This window comes from Natrix helvetica (assembly GCF_964273705.1).
Source record: "Natrix helvetica genome assembly, chromosome: 4".
NCBI lineage: Eukaryota > Metazoa > Chordata > Lepidosauria > Squamata > Natricidae > Natrix > Natrix helvetica.
The window spans coordinates 81,878,070-81,893,472 of NC_138550.1; the positions used below are offsets into that span (position 1 = coordinate 81,878,070).

Here is a 15,403-nt window from a genome sequence, read left to right on the forward strand (position 1 = left end):
TTGAGAGAGCTTTCATTCAACTAAATCAGGGAGGCAAAATAGTTACAATAGCAGGCTGATGATTATATAAACCTGCACTTCTTAACATTGGAACTAGCACAATAAGTTTTACATGTTAGTTGATTTCTTTTATAAAATAAGCATCCATTTTGTGTTTTATTCAACAGGTTACCTTGTTAATGTGATCTGGAACATATCATAGCCTGCAATGAATGATGCCAGTTTTGTCAAGATTTGCTTTCCAGACCCTCCAACTCCAACAAGTAGGGCATTTCCTCGGGGAGTGCGGATCACACGAGAGATCTACAAAGCACAGCACCATTTTGTTGGTGGCATATTTAGAATAACACAAGATTAAGCAGATACTTGATAAATTCCTGCATTGCATCACATCTTTAATATTGGCGGCACAATGGTGATCCCAGTCTTTGCATGGATCATTCTATAAACTCTTTTCCAACAATATAAGCTCCAGGTTTGGCCACAGACAATTTGCTTTCTAGTATCAAGGATAAAGTGGAGCTTCTCCTATTTTTTAACAGAAGTTTACAGATTAGCATTTGAATCTGTACTGTGATGGCCAGCATCTTCTATCACATCCAAAATAGAGTGTCTAGCTTAACATAACATGATCAAATACCTGGAATAGTGTATAATCTGGACTGATTTAATTGCTAATAGGAGTCTTTCCCCAAAGCCCACCTCGGATAACAGTTCAGGCCACTAACATCAAAAAAACTGTCACTATATAATGAATCAGTGCAATGATAGAGATACCAATTACTGTTTTAATAAAAAAAAATTCTGACAAGGAAGATCATTTGGGTTTGGAACTATATTTTTAGTTCTTATTTGCATAGAATTTTCTTCCTCAGAAAAGTACATAAGACCAGTGACTTCTGTTTTGTGGAGGTTGCATTAATAAATTCAAACTCTGAGGACTCAGGCACTGATCTCTTCAAAATGTCATAGTCACCTTAAGAGGCTCTATGCATTGAGCATGCTGTACTGTCAACAGAAGAAGCCTGATTAAATATAGTGTCAGAGGTAAGCTAAAGCATTACTAAAGCAATATCACAATCTAGTGGTTGCTGAAACAATGATTTATTTCTGCTTAGCTGAGAAATCTCACTCCTGACTACCTCAATCTGACTATCTTTAAAAGAAAAATAAAGCTTGCCTCACAGAGACTAGAGCAAGACCGCTGACTGAAGCAGAATCCTACAGGAATGACAGGTGAATTAGAGACAACCATGACTGTTCTTGCCCCCTATAATCTGACACCAAGATAGCCATCATATGCTTGACAGTAGGGCTGGTCCTGGTTAACCTTCATCCCCATCCTTAGTACAGTTAGTATTTGGCACAAATGAATGAATCTATTTCTCACTGATATCACTAATACATAGTTATACCCACAGTATCGTTAATCTCTAAATATACCTTTTTTTTAAAAAAATACCAGCCTTAATAGGAGCAACCTATAAGCTCTCATGTTTAGCATTTCTATAATGTCTAGGGCAGTATCCAGCATCAGCTTTGCTCACTCCTATAGGTGACTTGGTGCAGGATGGAGAATTTTAACTACAAATGAATGTACAAAAATTTTACAAGACCGATTTTTGTTGGAGGAATGGGGATAAAAGTCTTTTGTTTCCTTTTCTTGTACAAAAAATATATAGATGTTCATCTTTACATCAATTTGGTTTTTTATACTTTGAAAGATTTGTCATTTAGTTCTCTAGTGTCAACACTCTGACCATGAAAGCAGTATTTTCTGGAACCTTTTAGAATACACATGGGTAAGTTTTCATTCAAGAAGGTTCCACTAATAACATCTAATATTGTTAGAATTTGTGCAGATGAAACTAATGGATTTTCAAAGGTTTAACTCAGGCATATGAAATAATCAAAACTTAACTAAAGCAATTGTCATGTCCATTGATACCTTTATTAAGTGAATCATAGCATCGGTAAAAAACACCAAATCCATTCCTGCCCCACGGATACTCTCATTATATATTTGCAAAAACATGTTCAAACGGTCCTTCAGGGTGCCAAAAGATTCAATGGGTTCATATATTTTAGGCATGTCAGTTTCTGTTTCCTCTGATTCTTCTCCTATAAGAAAATAACACTTCCAATTAGTATGAAATTGTGTATCATTCCTGTGCGTCTTCTAACTTTACAGTCTACTTGCTCCTGAAAAATGAAGACGGGTATTAAAATGCATGAATATTGATGACTACAAATGCAACAGTTGACAACAATGAGAAGCAGTGCAGAAGAATAGGATTTAGCAGATTTGTGGCTTAATGGCCTACCTAATTAGTGAGAAGAAATAGAAATTTTAAAAACTGTCATTTTGGCTGTTTGTGAAGTGGTGTGGCCGATGAGCTCCTATGTACTTTGCTGACCCAAGCGGATGTGGCAATATTTTTCCTCTTTTTCAAGGCTTTAAATACACTGAAAACTTGTGTTTGTGTGGTTTAACAAGGAAATGTGGCTCTTAATTAATACAGGAATGCCAAATTTTTCACATTTAAAATGTTTCAAGCCTAGAACCTCCCTAGCCTTGAAATGAGCATTTTTTTTAAAGTCTAGACTTTTTTCAGTAACGTTGGAAAGAATGGCTGTTTTGAAATTGGAATGGAGCTTTGTTTATTTCAACTCTGAAGCATTTTTTAGATGTGTATTAATTAGTCATCCAAGTTTAATAATGCTTCCTGAAAAAAATCCCCCCACATCCAATCACAGAAAGTATACGCATACTTCTCCAATCCAATTAAACATAGCAGTGCACAAACAGATTAACCAAACTATTTCTTCCTTGCATTGTCTCCAATTTGTCCCTGTTGCCTGCTTTCTCTAGAAGAAAATATAATTTAATATTATATGCTGAAATCTTAAATGCCAAATATATATTCCAGAGTCCCAATTAATCTCCACTCTTTTGTAATACAATTTTTTTTCACGGCATGGTATTACTTCTCAGCCTAGAATTTGGAAATTCCTGAGAAGAAATGATGAGAGACTAAATATGACGAGATAAACTTAAGCTGGTTAACATAATGCAGTAGAAAAAGCAAGAACAAGACAAGAAGATTTGTGGATCAGCGATCCCCAACATTTCTGGCTTTGCAGACTAGCAGGGGGGGGGATGAGAGGGAGAGGGAATGGATATGCATGATCAGTGAGCAAGCACATGTCTGTGCAGCTTCATTTGCATGAGTGGCGGACACATGCAACTGCTGTTTGCACAAATGGAGCTGCATGCAGATACTTCTAAATGGGCCAAGGCCCGGTAGTGGGCTGCAACCTGGGGGCTGGGGATTACTGGTAGAGATGATTTGCTAGGAATTTCGAAATACCTGCAGCACTATGGAAAAACTGGAAGCCACACCTGCTGAGTTGCATATTGTAGCCATTATGTCTGTAAAAGTGGGCCATTAAAAAAGCACACATAGAAAGCAAGACTTTACATACAGCAATTATTTCCATGCATTCAGGTCATGTTCTAATAACTCCCTCCTAAAGTGAAGACTTGGCCAATTAATTTACACTCTTTGTGAGAAAATGACAATGTATCTTGATTGGTGGAAAAAGCTCCTGAACATTGAAGTAATGCTTAGCAATATGAATACTAGTGTAAGAAAAAAGGTTTCAAAGCATATTTGCAAGTTTAGAGAAGGACATCCCCAAGGTGACGCTCAGCCATTTTTCAAAATGCCATACTTGCATACTACATCAGCCAAAATTAATTTAAATAAAAGATACTTTGTGCTAAAATAGTCTTTGAACCATGCAAAACAAAATGCTAGTACTACAGTTAATTGCTCAAAGTAAATTCATCTCAAAAGCTGAATCAAGCATTAAAGCACCTTCAATAAAATTATGCAGTGCTTTCTCTGACAAAGGAAAGGTTTTTTTTAAAAAAAAGCCAGTTGTGGGACATTTCAAGTCTTTTAGGATTTTTTCTATGTTTTATGACAATTGGCTTTACCAACTATTTTATTCTATGTTGAGAATATATTTTTCCTATATTGTTTATAAGGCTGCAACATTTATATTTTCTCAACAACATCACAATGCTTAGTTTCAGCTTTATCAGATTGCTGGCTCAACTATTGAGAAGCATGCTATATATCTAAGAAATTATTCCCCATTAGACTACATATTAAAGCAAAATAGAAATAAAAATCATTATCTTGTCTACAACTAGCCGTGCTTGGTACATCGGCATCTGTGAAATTAAAGATGAACTCCTAAGTGCAGAACTCAAACTCTTAGAAGAAATGAGGCAAATCTGACAAGATCAGAAGCCTCTAGCTTACCTTTGAGAGACTTTTGCTTCAGACCTAGTATGAAATAAAATGTGTTTCCATTTAAAGAAAATATATAACTTATTTCTTATAAAGGATTGTTTATGGCTTTCCTACTTATTTCTTGAAGATACAGATTTATCATATGGTGTGGAAGATATTGTATCACAAATCTTTCCCATGACTCTTATCAGCGAGAATCCATACATGCTCTCCTAGAAGGTACTTCCTTTTTATTTAATGACAGCCATTTTAAAACATCATGTACAAGGATTGAAATTCCAAGCATACTCTGATCACAAGTCTGAATTCACTAGAAGTCTTTTCAACGTTAGTATCCTTGGAATTTTACATTCTGAATTAAGTGGTGGAGATATCTTGCCTTCTGCAACTGGAATATAAAATAGACTGAGGACAGACTTAGTTTGAAGCTCATACTGTCAGCAACTCATGCAAATCAACCTCCTTTTACTTCTTCTGTCCCTTCTAATCATCTCAACTGCCAAGCATAACAATCATCCATAATGTCTCTGGGCAAATGCTTCTTCTAATATTAACACTTTAAAGCTACTGAGGAAATGAATATAATTACGCAGATCTTTATGGAGTAGTGCTTATCACATCAGTAAATAACTTCCGGGGGATTTCTGACAAATTGTATATAATGCCTTCAAACTAACTAGGGGCTAACTGGGATCTCCTCTACTGAGAAAGTATTGGTTTATCCAGTTTTATGTGAACCAGTCTTGGAAAACTCCTTAGCTTGTCCCTGTTTTGTGGGATCAGCTGCAGCTATTTTCATGCTGTATGAAAATAGATTCTATAGACATTAACAAAGACAATTTTAGAGCCTAGATACTAGGCATGGGGATTACAAAATATTTGGTTTCAGCATGGAAGAAAGGATATACGTCCTCCCAAGGCTGCAACCTCTCCTGCAAATGTTTTTTTTTTCTCCTCCACCACCTCCTTAATTAAACTATGAGTTTTTGAAAGTATAATTGTTCTGCATTCCCAAGCCCAAATCTATTACTTTCTTGTATGGTACTAATATCAGACACATATTTTTTTTCATTTTAGATTAAGTTTACCTGTTGCTTCAGGTGCATCTCTTAAGAAATCAACAAAGAAGGCTTCCTTGTTGAGTGCCACTAGTGCTGCCTTATCACTACCAAATTCTCCTTCAATTAGCTTTGCCAGTGCCAGATCAAACCACTCCACGTCCTCGAGAGTTGTGAAACGATCAGCGATAACACGCTTACATTCATGCTTCCATAGCTTAATGAGCACCTGTTCAGAGAGAGAAGAGAAAAACAACTGTGTGTAACTTCACCACGTTGGAATTTGCAACATTCAAAATAGATGCATCTCATACATATTTATTTTGAAGAAGGTGCTGCATGTGATTATTTTGTTACTGAAAGAATGCTGCCCATATTCATTATTCATTCATTATTAAATATGGAAAAGAACCTCAGCTACATTATTTAGGACAGTAAACTCCACATTTAAAAATGTTTTAAATATATATATGATGGAGGCACAAGTCTTGCATCTAACCATCTTTTTGTATTTGCCTGTGTATGTGTATATTTTTTCAGTTAAGAACTGGGGAAGGAAAAGAAGGCAAGGGACTCCAGAATTTAATTGATTTCCATTTGTTTTCCCCTTTAAAAGTATGTTTATGTAATATATCCTAACTACTTGATTTGAGGCTGAGCAATGGCAATTCAGAATTAAGTTAGAAATGATATCCATGGCTCACTAATGATCTAGCAAGTGTCTTTATGCAGCATGTTAAGCTTAGTCTTGTAGCTTGGTGAATTGTGCAAACCCAGCTCACTTCATTAGTTTACAATTCAATGTACTGTATGAATCCATTAACTGGAGTTAATTCCAGAGTCAATGTAAACAGATGAGAAGAGGGAACATGATCTTAGTGGTATAAAAATTCAACACATTCGCCTTTCTTTCCTTTCGAAAATAACTTATAGATTGAGTTTTGCAAAAAAAAAAATGTTGACAGTGTGCTTCCTTACATTTCAATTTAGTTTTGTTGCTCTTCCCTGCTGTGGTGAGCTTCCACAAACACCTGTGTGACTATCTAAAAGCAGACCACTGTTCAAGCTCCTCTCTGCCACTAAATGCAGTACAATTGCATTTGCTCTGTGCATTTCTAGTCTGAAATAAGGAAATAACTTCCCTAAAAGTGCTTGGCATACTTTCTAGGTGTAAAAGCTTTCCACAGGTAGTCCTCAGTTAACAACAATTACTACTTGGATAAGGATTTGTTAGAAAAACCCAGACTAAGGTAGAAGGCAAACAATAACAAAAATAATTTTAGAAGCAGGAAATAGCAAATTATTTCCAAATGTTGCCACAAGATACTATGAAATAAAGAGATTGTACCATTTTAAAAATATACTTTAGTCTATGAACTCAAAAAAGCCATACATTAATAAAAGAACTAAGTAAATATATTAAATCAGCCTATAATACTAGTTTGCCCCATTTCCTTCCTAGAGAATAGTATTTAACCTTTCTGCCAATTGCTTTTTCATAGCTCATCTTCATTTAGTTTCAATTCCATAAATATCTAGGCTTGGTCCAACAGTGATGAGGTTCTGACTAATAATCTAATTTTCTGGTATCCTGACTTTTCACCGAGTATGGCTGGCATCTTCAGAGGCAAAGTGATCTATTCCACAGGCTGTGATCAGGAACTTATATTTGTAAGCAAACTATTCTCTAATTGAACCAAGTCACTAGAATTCTAGAAAGCCAGTTCCGATTGGCTCTCCTCAGGTGAATTTTTAATTGGTCTGATTTGAAGAAGTTCCAATGAAGCTAATTTTTAATGGTCTGTCTTTAAAACATGCTATAGGTAGTCCTCAAATTATAACCGCAATTGGGTCCAGAATTTCCATTACTGAGTGATGTAGTCCCAATTACCACCATTAACCAAATCCCATGGTTGTTAGGCAGGCAAAGATGTGGTGTGGGTTGAGAAGAGTACATGGGGGTTTAAGAGAGTGCATGGTGACTGACAGTGCAGCACAAGTGCAGAGAGACTAGGGGAGGATGGATGGGTGAGAGAGAGACTTATCCGGGCGACTTGCAATTTCCTTTGCAGGTTTCCCCTTTCAGGAGAAGCCAGCACCAAAGGCTGCAAATGGTCATCATGTGACTGTAAGATGCTGCAACTGGTCACAAGTGCGAATCATTTGACAATCGCAAGCACAAGACAACAGAAGTGCTGTGAAGGTCAGAACTCTGAGGATCGATCATAAACACTATTTGTTCAGCACTGTTGTATCTTTGAACAGTTCCTGAACGAATGGTCGTAAGTCTAAGACTAATTGCACTACTTGTTCATTCAGGTAAGACTGCTGAAGATTCTTTATAATGTTGATTAATTTAAGGCCTGTTCTATCTTGATGTGACGTAGAACCAATCAGAAACTGGCTGTCTTGAATTCTAGTGACGTGGTGGTTCATGTATCTGCACTAATACATTTAGACAGTGTTTGCAATTAAAGTATAATAGTATTTACTACTTATGGGGCTATCTATAATTCTGTTCCTGTAGCTCTTACAGTATAATGTATATAATCAAATATAAAGATGCATCCAATATAAAAAATGTGAATTTAATATATAAGAATGACATATGTATTACTTACATTGGAATCACTGATTACTTCTGAAATAGTATTAAGCATTCCTTGCCAGATCCTGGAAAGATCCCGGAGATTAAACACATAATGGAATTTGGCCGGAGTTGGCAGCATTTTGATCTTGGTCATTTGCCATAACCGCCGGGTCAATGGGACCAACTTAGCAACTGTTGCTCTCACTTCTTCCAAAAAGCCTCTTTGGCTACAATAATGCCCTGTGCCAATCACACCTGGAGAATTCAAGTTAGACACTCTAAGAAATCCATCCATTTTCACATCTTACCTATACCGCTGTGAACAACATCATCCAATCACATTAAGATTTGTTAACTGAGTGCAGTGTAGAAACGTTTTAAGTAAAATTAATAAATCCAAAAGATATTTTTAATTAAAATAGCATATTATGATACCCAGTGAATGAATGCACTTTTAAAAAAATGTCTGAAAAAACGTTAATTTGCCCAAGCACACAAGACAACACTAAGGTTAGGCATGGCATAGAGCTGTGATGGTGAAGCTATGGTTCGCATTCCACAGGTGGCACACGGAGCCCTCTATGCGGGCATGCAAGTCATTGCACCGGCTCAGCCCCACCGTGCATGCGCATGCCTCCCAATAACCAGCTAATTTTCGGGTCTATGCCGCACAAGTGTGGGGGGCAGGGTGCATGTGGAAGATGCATGTGCATACATGGGGGTCATGCACAGGAGGTCCCGTGCTTGCATGGGGGAAGCAAGGGGGTTGCAGCACCCCCCTGCGGCCAGTTTTTTTGTCCCAAGAGGCTGCAGAAGGACCTGCTAGGCTCAAAACGGGGTGCAGAGGGGGGTCGCACGTGCATGGGCAGGTGTCGTGCAGGTGTGTGTGCATGGATGTACAGGGGGGTGGGGCACACACAGGAGTTTGCGCGCTTATTACATTATGGGTGTGAGCATGCATGCGCATGCTGTTGTGCGCATGCACCTGCTTTTGGCACGCAACAACAAAAAGTTAGCCATCACTGGCAAAGAGGGATTAAAAGAAAAAAAACTCACTGAACTTCCTCATGAAATCTCAACCAATGTACATTTTTAAAAGTAGAATATCCCAGGAAATCTATTTTAATATACATTTCCCAAATCATTGATCTCCCATATAAACTCATTTAATTTAATGGAGCTAACCCTTTTTGTTCACACTTTTTACAGTTATGTTTCTGTGGTTTTGTGGGTTTTTTTCTCTCTCTCTTTTGTTTTGGCACTGTTTTGAAAATAATGACAGACATTAGCAATTTAACACTAATGCTGCAATGTTAATGCATCTGCTCACACAGTGGAAGGTATTATTTACATCTCCCCTCAAATTTTTCCCTTTCTTAGCTGTTCAAAGCAAAACAAACACTAAGTGCTACCTAATGAGCAACAAGACTAAACAACCACCCTGTTTTACCAAAAATCTTGTCAATGGATGGGTTAGAAGGCAAGGTGCAATTAAACACAGAAAATTGTCTCTTCAGTCTCTGAGGGATGTCATTTCGTCCACCACCAGGGTGTATCATGGCAGCCAAAAACTGGATGTCAACAATGTTGGTGAACTCTCCAGGCTTCTCCAAATTATAAAACCCATTTTGCTCCGTCAGTTGCCTAACAATCTCATTAGTGACCTGCAAGAAAGGTTTCAGGTTTATAAACAACTATTTTTGCAATATAGCAGATTACATGCATAAAACAACAGAATGGATTTTAATGTCTCTTCTTTCCACCATAAACTTTCTAATTGATAATCCTATAGTTTTCCCAGTGAGTTTTTTAATCTCTATGTCTAGACCCAACTGGGCATTTCTTTGTGTCTTCCATCCTTTAAGAACAAGAAGCTGATGTGACCATACCCCAGTTCCAGCAGAGATATAACAGATGCAGCTCTTACCATTTCTAATCCCGATACGAAAGGCTCTGACCAGAAATTAGAGGCAAGAACATCCAGTCCTGCTTTCACAAAGCCATTTTCAGTTTCATGTAACTCTCTCCTTTCCACTTGTAAAAATTATGAAGGAGCCCAAAATAACATTTGATTGTATGGATTTATCATTTTTTACCAAATTAAAAATTAAAATTGATCTGTTTGTTGCCACTACCTCTTCTCATGATTGGTTGTGATTTTAATATTACATTGTTTTTCAGCATAGGCTGGAAAATAATTTTAATTTCACAGGCCCTTGAGAAGTTTTTTGGGGATCCCCAGGGATCCTAGGACCATACTTTAAGAAACACTATGCTAGACGAAGGGTAAAGTTGATGTACAGCATTACGAGCAAGCACAATCATAAGTGGATTTCCTGGTTTTTGATTAACCTCTCTACTGCTGAAACCAGTCAGTCGGTCATTCAGTCATTGGATTTGTATGCTACCTAATCTATTCCCACTCACATTGACTTACAACTATGCATTTAGTTAAAGCGCTCATTGTAACTACAGTAAATATAATTGATTAAATAATCCATTAAATCCAAAACAAAATGATATAATTAAAAAAATAACCCCACCCTTCTTTATTTTGCATATAGAAAAAGGACTTCAACCACTAAAGGCCCTATGGAATTATGTGTTTTTTTATTACCATCCTGAAGATCACCTTGGTTGGGGCCCAATTTGGAATAGTCAAAAACTTTTCCTGAGATGAATATATTAGATGAATCAAGGAAGTTGGGTTATAAAACACTTTTTTTCTATTTGATTTTCACCTATTACAAAATACAATCCATTTTGACCAGACACTATATATCCATTTGGGTTTTTAAAGGAGTGCTGTTTAATGCAGCGCACATCCCACTTCTACCATTCCTGGATGGCTCTACATCTTCATAAATATCTATTATTGACCCAGTTAGGCAACACAGTCAATGATCCTGCTGTAACACTGAGGATTTGAGGGATGCAATTTCTCAATGGCATGACTCCTGTCTCATCAAATATTTTTGGCTATCTCCATCTCTGTAGCTGGTACATTGCTGTAATGCCATAATAGTTTCATATTAATCTTCTAAGATTGAACATTAACGTGATTTTGATGCGTACCCTCACATGGTGTGTGTTTTTTTCATTTCAAATTTGCCACATAAAACTTCAAAATGAGGATGGGTAGTAAGAGTAGGAGAAAGGGTAAGAAAGAGAAGAAGAGAGGAGGAGTGAGGGAGAAGGAGGGGGAGAAGAAAAGAGGAAGGAGAGGACGAAAGAAGAAGACAGAGAAGGGAGGTTGGAAAGAAAGAAGTAGTAGAAAAAATAAGATGCATATACAGGGTGGCAAGAAAACGACCCCAATTGTGCTTTTTATATTCTTAAACTGACTGTGATAAATGCTAGAAGTCAACAGATAAATGTTAATAGTACTTATAAGAATGCATATTTGTGATGTATATGGAAAGAAAAAATAAAACTTTTTACAGAAAAAAAAACTTCAAAATGAAGAAAGGGTAAGAGCAGGGCACTGGCTGGGTATCTATTTACGCTCTTCATTATTGGTCAGATAGAGGCAATGCTGATTAGTTATAAAAAGAGGCAGGCATAAGAAGTTAGCTCAAGCGTGAATCTTTCTGAACTTATTCTGAAGGTTTGCAAGTGAAAGATAGGCGTAGACGTACTGAATAACCATGCCTATAAAAGCCCATGAGTAGTAGTCCATTATCACAAAGCTAGAAACACAAGTCCCAGTGAAAAAGTTTGTGATTCCTCTTAAGCCTTAGCAGACTACCCAAATTAATCTGAGACATTTGTCATTCAGAATAAAATCAGAAATTATTATCCGCTGACCTATAAGGAATTATTTAATTATTCTCCAATATTAACAAATCCGAGCAAAACGGTAATCTTGATCATAACTACTTCTCAAAGACAAAATGTTTCATTGTAAAGAATTGATGCAAGTATCTGACCTGATCTCCCCATTCATTGATTACAGGCATATTCACATCATCTATGAAAACCGTCATTTTCTTTCCTGCTGGAGGACCATATGTTGTGCCCATGCGCTTGTCCACATAGCTTTCTATTGTGCGCTGCAAGAACCACATGAGTTTATAAAATAACTTACTCTAAGCATCTTTTCATAATCGCTAACGGAAAGGTTGTGTGTTCTGCAAACTGTTTGCTTAGAGCTAAAGAACTTCAAGCGACTATAAGAAGAAATGTAATATACAGTTAAAAATCCTTAAGTCAGTAAGTCCTTCTGTATTAAGACTCCAATAAAAACTAAAATATTCCTGGCCAATTCAGATATTAAAAGTCATTCCTGCTTCAAAGGGTTGAATAGAACAATTCCATATTCCAAAAGTGAAGGGAACGAGCCATTAGCTGCTCTGAAAGAAGAAAAGAAGACACAACACAAAATATCTTCTGCCAGAAAAAGTTGTAGTGATAAATGATTCTCAAGTGGCACACAAACATCAAGGAATACTAACTTATACTACATACTGTCCTCTTCTGGTGACTTTGGCAGAGTGTCAAGATATTTACTTAGAAAACAAATCATCCCATTTAAGTCAATATGAGAAACATCTTGCAAAGGTCTATGCTATTCCTTTCCAGGCATGATAGTGCTACCTTCGTGTATTGTATCACTGCCTGAATGCTCAGTCAACATATCCAAGGAGGAATTAGTGGGATTAAAATACAGAACTGCACTCTCGGGCTGCAATCCCAAAATTATTTGGGAGATATCTATTCCAACTCAATTCAATTCTATTTTACAATAGACATACAGGTAGCCCTCGACTTACTAAAGTTCATTAATGACCATTCAAAGTTACAACAACATTGAAAACAGTGACTTATGACCATTTTTCATATTTACGACCTTTGTAGCATCCCCATAATCATGTGATCAAAATTCAGTTGCTTGGCAACTGTTTCATATGTTGCTGTGTCCCAAGGACATGTGATCACCTATTGAAACCTTTTGATAAGCCAAATCAATGGGGAAGCTGGATTCACTTAACAACCGTGTTACTTAACAACTATGGCAAGAAAGGTCATAAAATGGGGCAAAACTCATTTAACAAATGTCTCAGTTAACAATGGAAATTTTGGGCTCAATTGGGGTCACAAGTCAAAGTCTATATCTGAACATATAATTGTATTGCATGTGTATTTTTGGAGACAAAAGTATAAATAAAAATATAATTTTTGGAACTATTGCATTATGAATTTGGCCAAGGTATGACTTGTCAAAGGCTTCTATCTATTCTGAATATATATTATATATGGCGCTTTATTATTTATTGCTCATATGATTTAAGGAGATGAACGAGATTTTGTTTTGTTAAATGTAACAATAAAGCTATGTTACCTGAGAAAATTAAAACCGTGTACAAGGCTCAAAATATAGAAATTAGATTAAATTTAGAATATGAACAAGAAAGGAACGGTTTCTCCCAAAAATGACCAATTTATTATCAAAGTCAAAAGAACCACCAGAAATAGCAAACCGTGAACATTTGAATCTCTACTACTTATTCAAATATTTTTGATTGATTTTTATTCTGGTATATTTTCAATGAGTTACAAAGTTACCTTTGTTTCTGTAGATAAGAAAAAATATATATGCTAAGTTTCACCTGAAACATGAAAGGAGTGGTTGCTGATGAAAAATTAAGGCTCTTAGCCATGTGATTTTCAGGATTATATTTTGACATGTATCCTTTGATGATGACAGTCTTAGCAGTCCCTTGTTCACCAATTAACAGAACAGCCTGAAGATGAAAAGAGAATTCAAATGATTGTAGGGATATGAGAGTCAAAGGTAGTGATAAAGGCTCAGATCTCAAAACTGTTTCAAATAATGAAGAAATAGATCAATTTTTGCAGCACGGTGTATCCATAATCAAAATAAAATTAGTTCTACCAACAATATTAATATTGTAACACAAAAATAGGTTTTGTGACATTAATAAACAAACAATTTGTTACTTTCTTCATGTGGAAAATGAAGGATAGAATATTTACAGATTCTTACTGGTAGAACTGTTTTAATCTTGAAGTGAAGCAAGACCATCAGGACAGTCTCCGCTAAACTTTAAAAATTAAAGACAAAAAAACAAATAATGCAAGCATCCTAAAAGTTGAAAGATGGAATAGAATGAACTTCAAAAGGGCAAATAGAATAATTCAGCAAAACTGCATTGAATGTGAACATTCAAATTGGTAGTGAGCTTCAAAGATTTCTTTGTGGCTGTAGACATTTGATCCTTACCTAGTTCATAAGGACAATTAACAGTCTAATAGCAATTCCAGAAGCATTTTAAAATGAAGTCAGTGTCTCATTAAAGCACTGCTAACATCTCAGTATGGAACAGGAGAGTATTACCTTGCCTTGTTTTGCAATTGTATGAATAAGGAAATCAGTTCTCACGTTGTCAACATTTGGAACCAAAATAGAGCCATATTCTGGAGTACTGTTAGTAGGATACACATATTCTTCAACACGTGTATTCCAGTGCATCCAATTACCTAGCCAGGAAAAAAAAAACTAGAAATTTGACAGCAATCTATCTGAACTTTAAGTTAAAGTAAGGGTCTTATTGTAATTTTATGTCTTATTAGTTGTTCAAAATGTAACCATTGGAATGGGAATCAATGGAAGAGCAACCAAGTTAAAGCACCAACTTTGTCCATAATAAACCCTAGCAAAATGGTTGATCTGGATATTATGGAACAAATAACATAACCAAGTCTAAAGTAAAGTAAAGAAAAGAAAATAATTGTACAAAATATAAATAGAATTTTCTCCAACATGTCTGCTATTTAATTAATGTACTATGTCTATATTTAATTAGCATGTAAGAAGACATTTAGGAATTTGCTTGATAGAACTTTTGAACATTTTCTTCATTTAAATCAATATAAGTATGGAAGAAAAACCTAGCACCAGTTTAGTTCATTTTAAAAAATAGCCAGTGTAAAGTAGAGGCGAAGAAAAGGTATGGCGCAGGTTGGCAGAGTTCCCATATTTCAGGTTTAGAAAAAAGGTACTCCAAATAACCAATTGTTTATATTTGTAGCACAAGTTGCACAGTGTACTCATTTGCCTCTCTGCCAAAACAACATTTAATGAACATTGCTTATTAAATCTGGTCTTTCCTATCATAGCTGATTGCAGTTGCAGCAATTTTTGCCACTTTAGCGTGCATTTAAATAATTTCTTTCTCTCTCATGTAAAACAAATCAAAACAGCAGTCCTTGACCTCTCATGACTCACAGAAAACAGCAACTCTATTTATATGTTTGCTGGCCACTCTTCTTTGTTCCAATCAGAAACAGCAGGACAAAGCAATAGGAAGGCCTATTCATTCTTTCTTATTACTGTCTGAGACGTTATCAATGCCATTACTGTCAGAATCCTGGATTTCTGGATATATTTTTTTCCTCCAAGCCAGTGA

General features: G+C 36.1%; 1 protein-coding gene across 1 annotated transcript in view; it reads right to left on the minus strand.

The window, feature by feature from the left end:
* DNAH5 (dynein axonemal heavy chain 5) overlaps nt 1–15,403 on the minus strand; it is a 142,226-nt gene that overhangs the window by 51,426 nt on the left and 75,397 nt on the right. The window contains exons 46-53 of the mRNA XM_081952749.1: nt 14,332–14,474; nt 13,583–13,717; nt 11,903–12,025; nt 9,424–9,637; nt 8,005–8,228; nt 5,414–5,612; nt 1,949–2,121; nt 173–303 (exon numbers count right to left, since the gene is read on the minus strand). Coding sequence (XP_081808875.1) covers nt 173–303; nt 1,949–2,121; nt 5,414–5,612; nt 8,005–8,228; nt 9,424–9,637; nt 11,903–12,025; nt 13,583–13,717; nt 14,332–14,474 — 1,342 coding nt within the window. The remainder of the gene's footprint in view (nt 1–172; nt 304–1,948; nt 2,122–5,413; nt 5,613–8,004; nt 8,229–9,423; nt 9,638–11,902; nt 12,026–13,582; nt 13,718–14,331; nt 14,475–15,403) is intronic.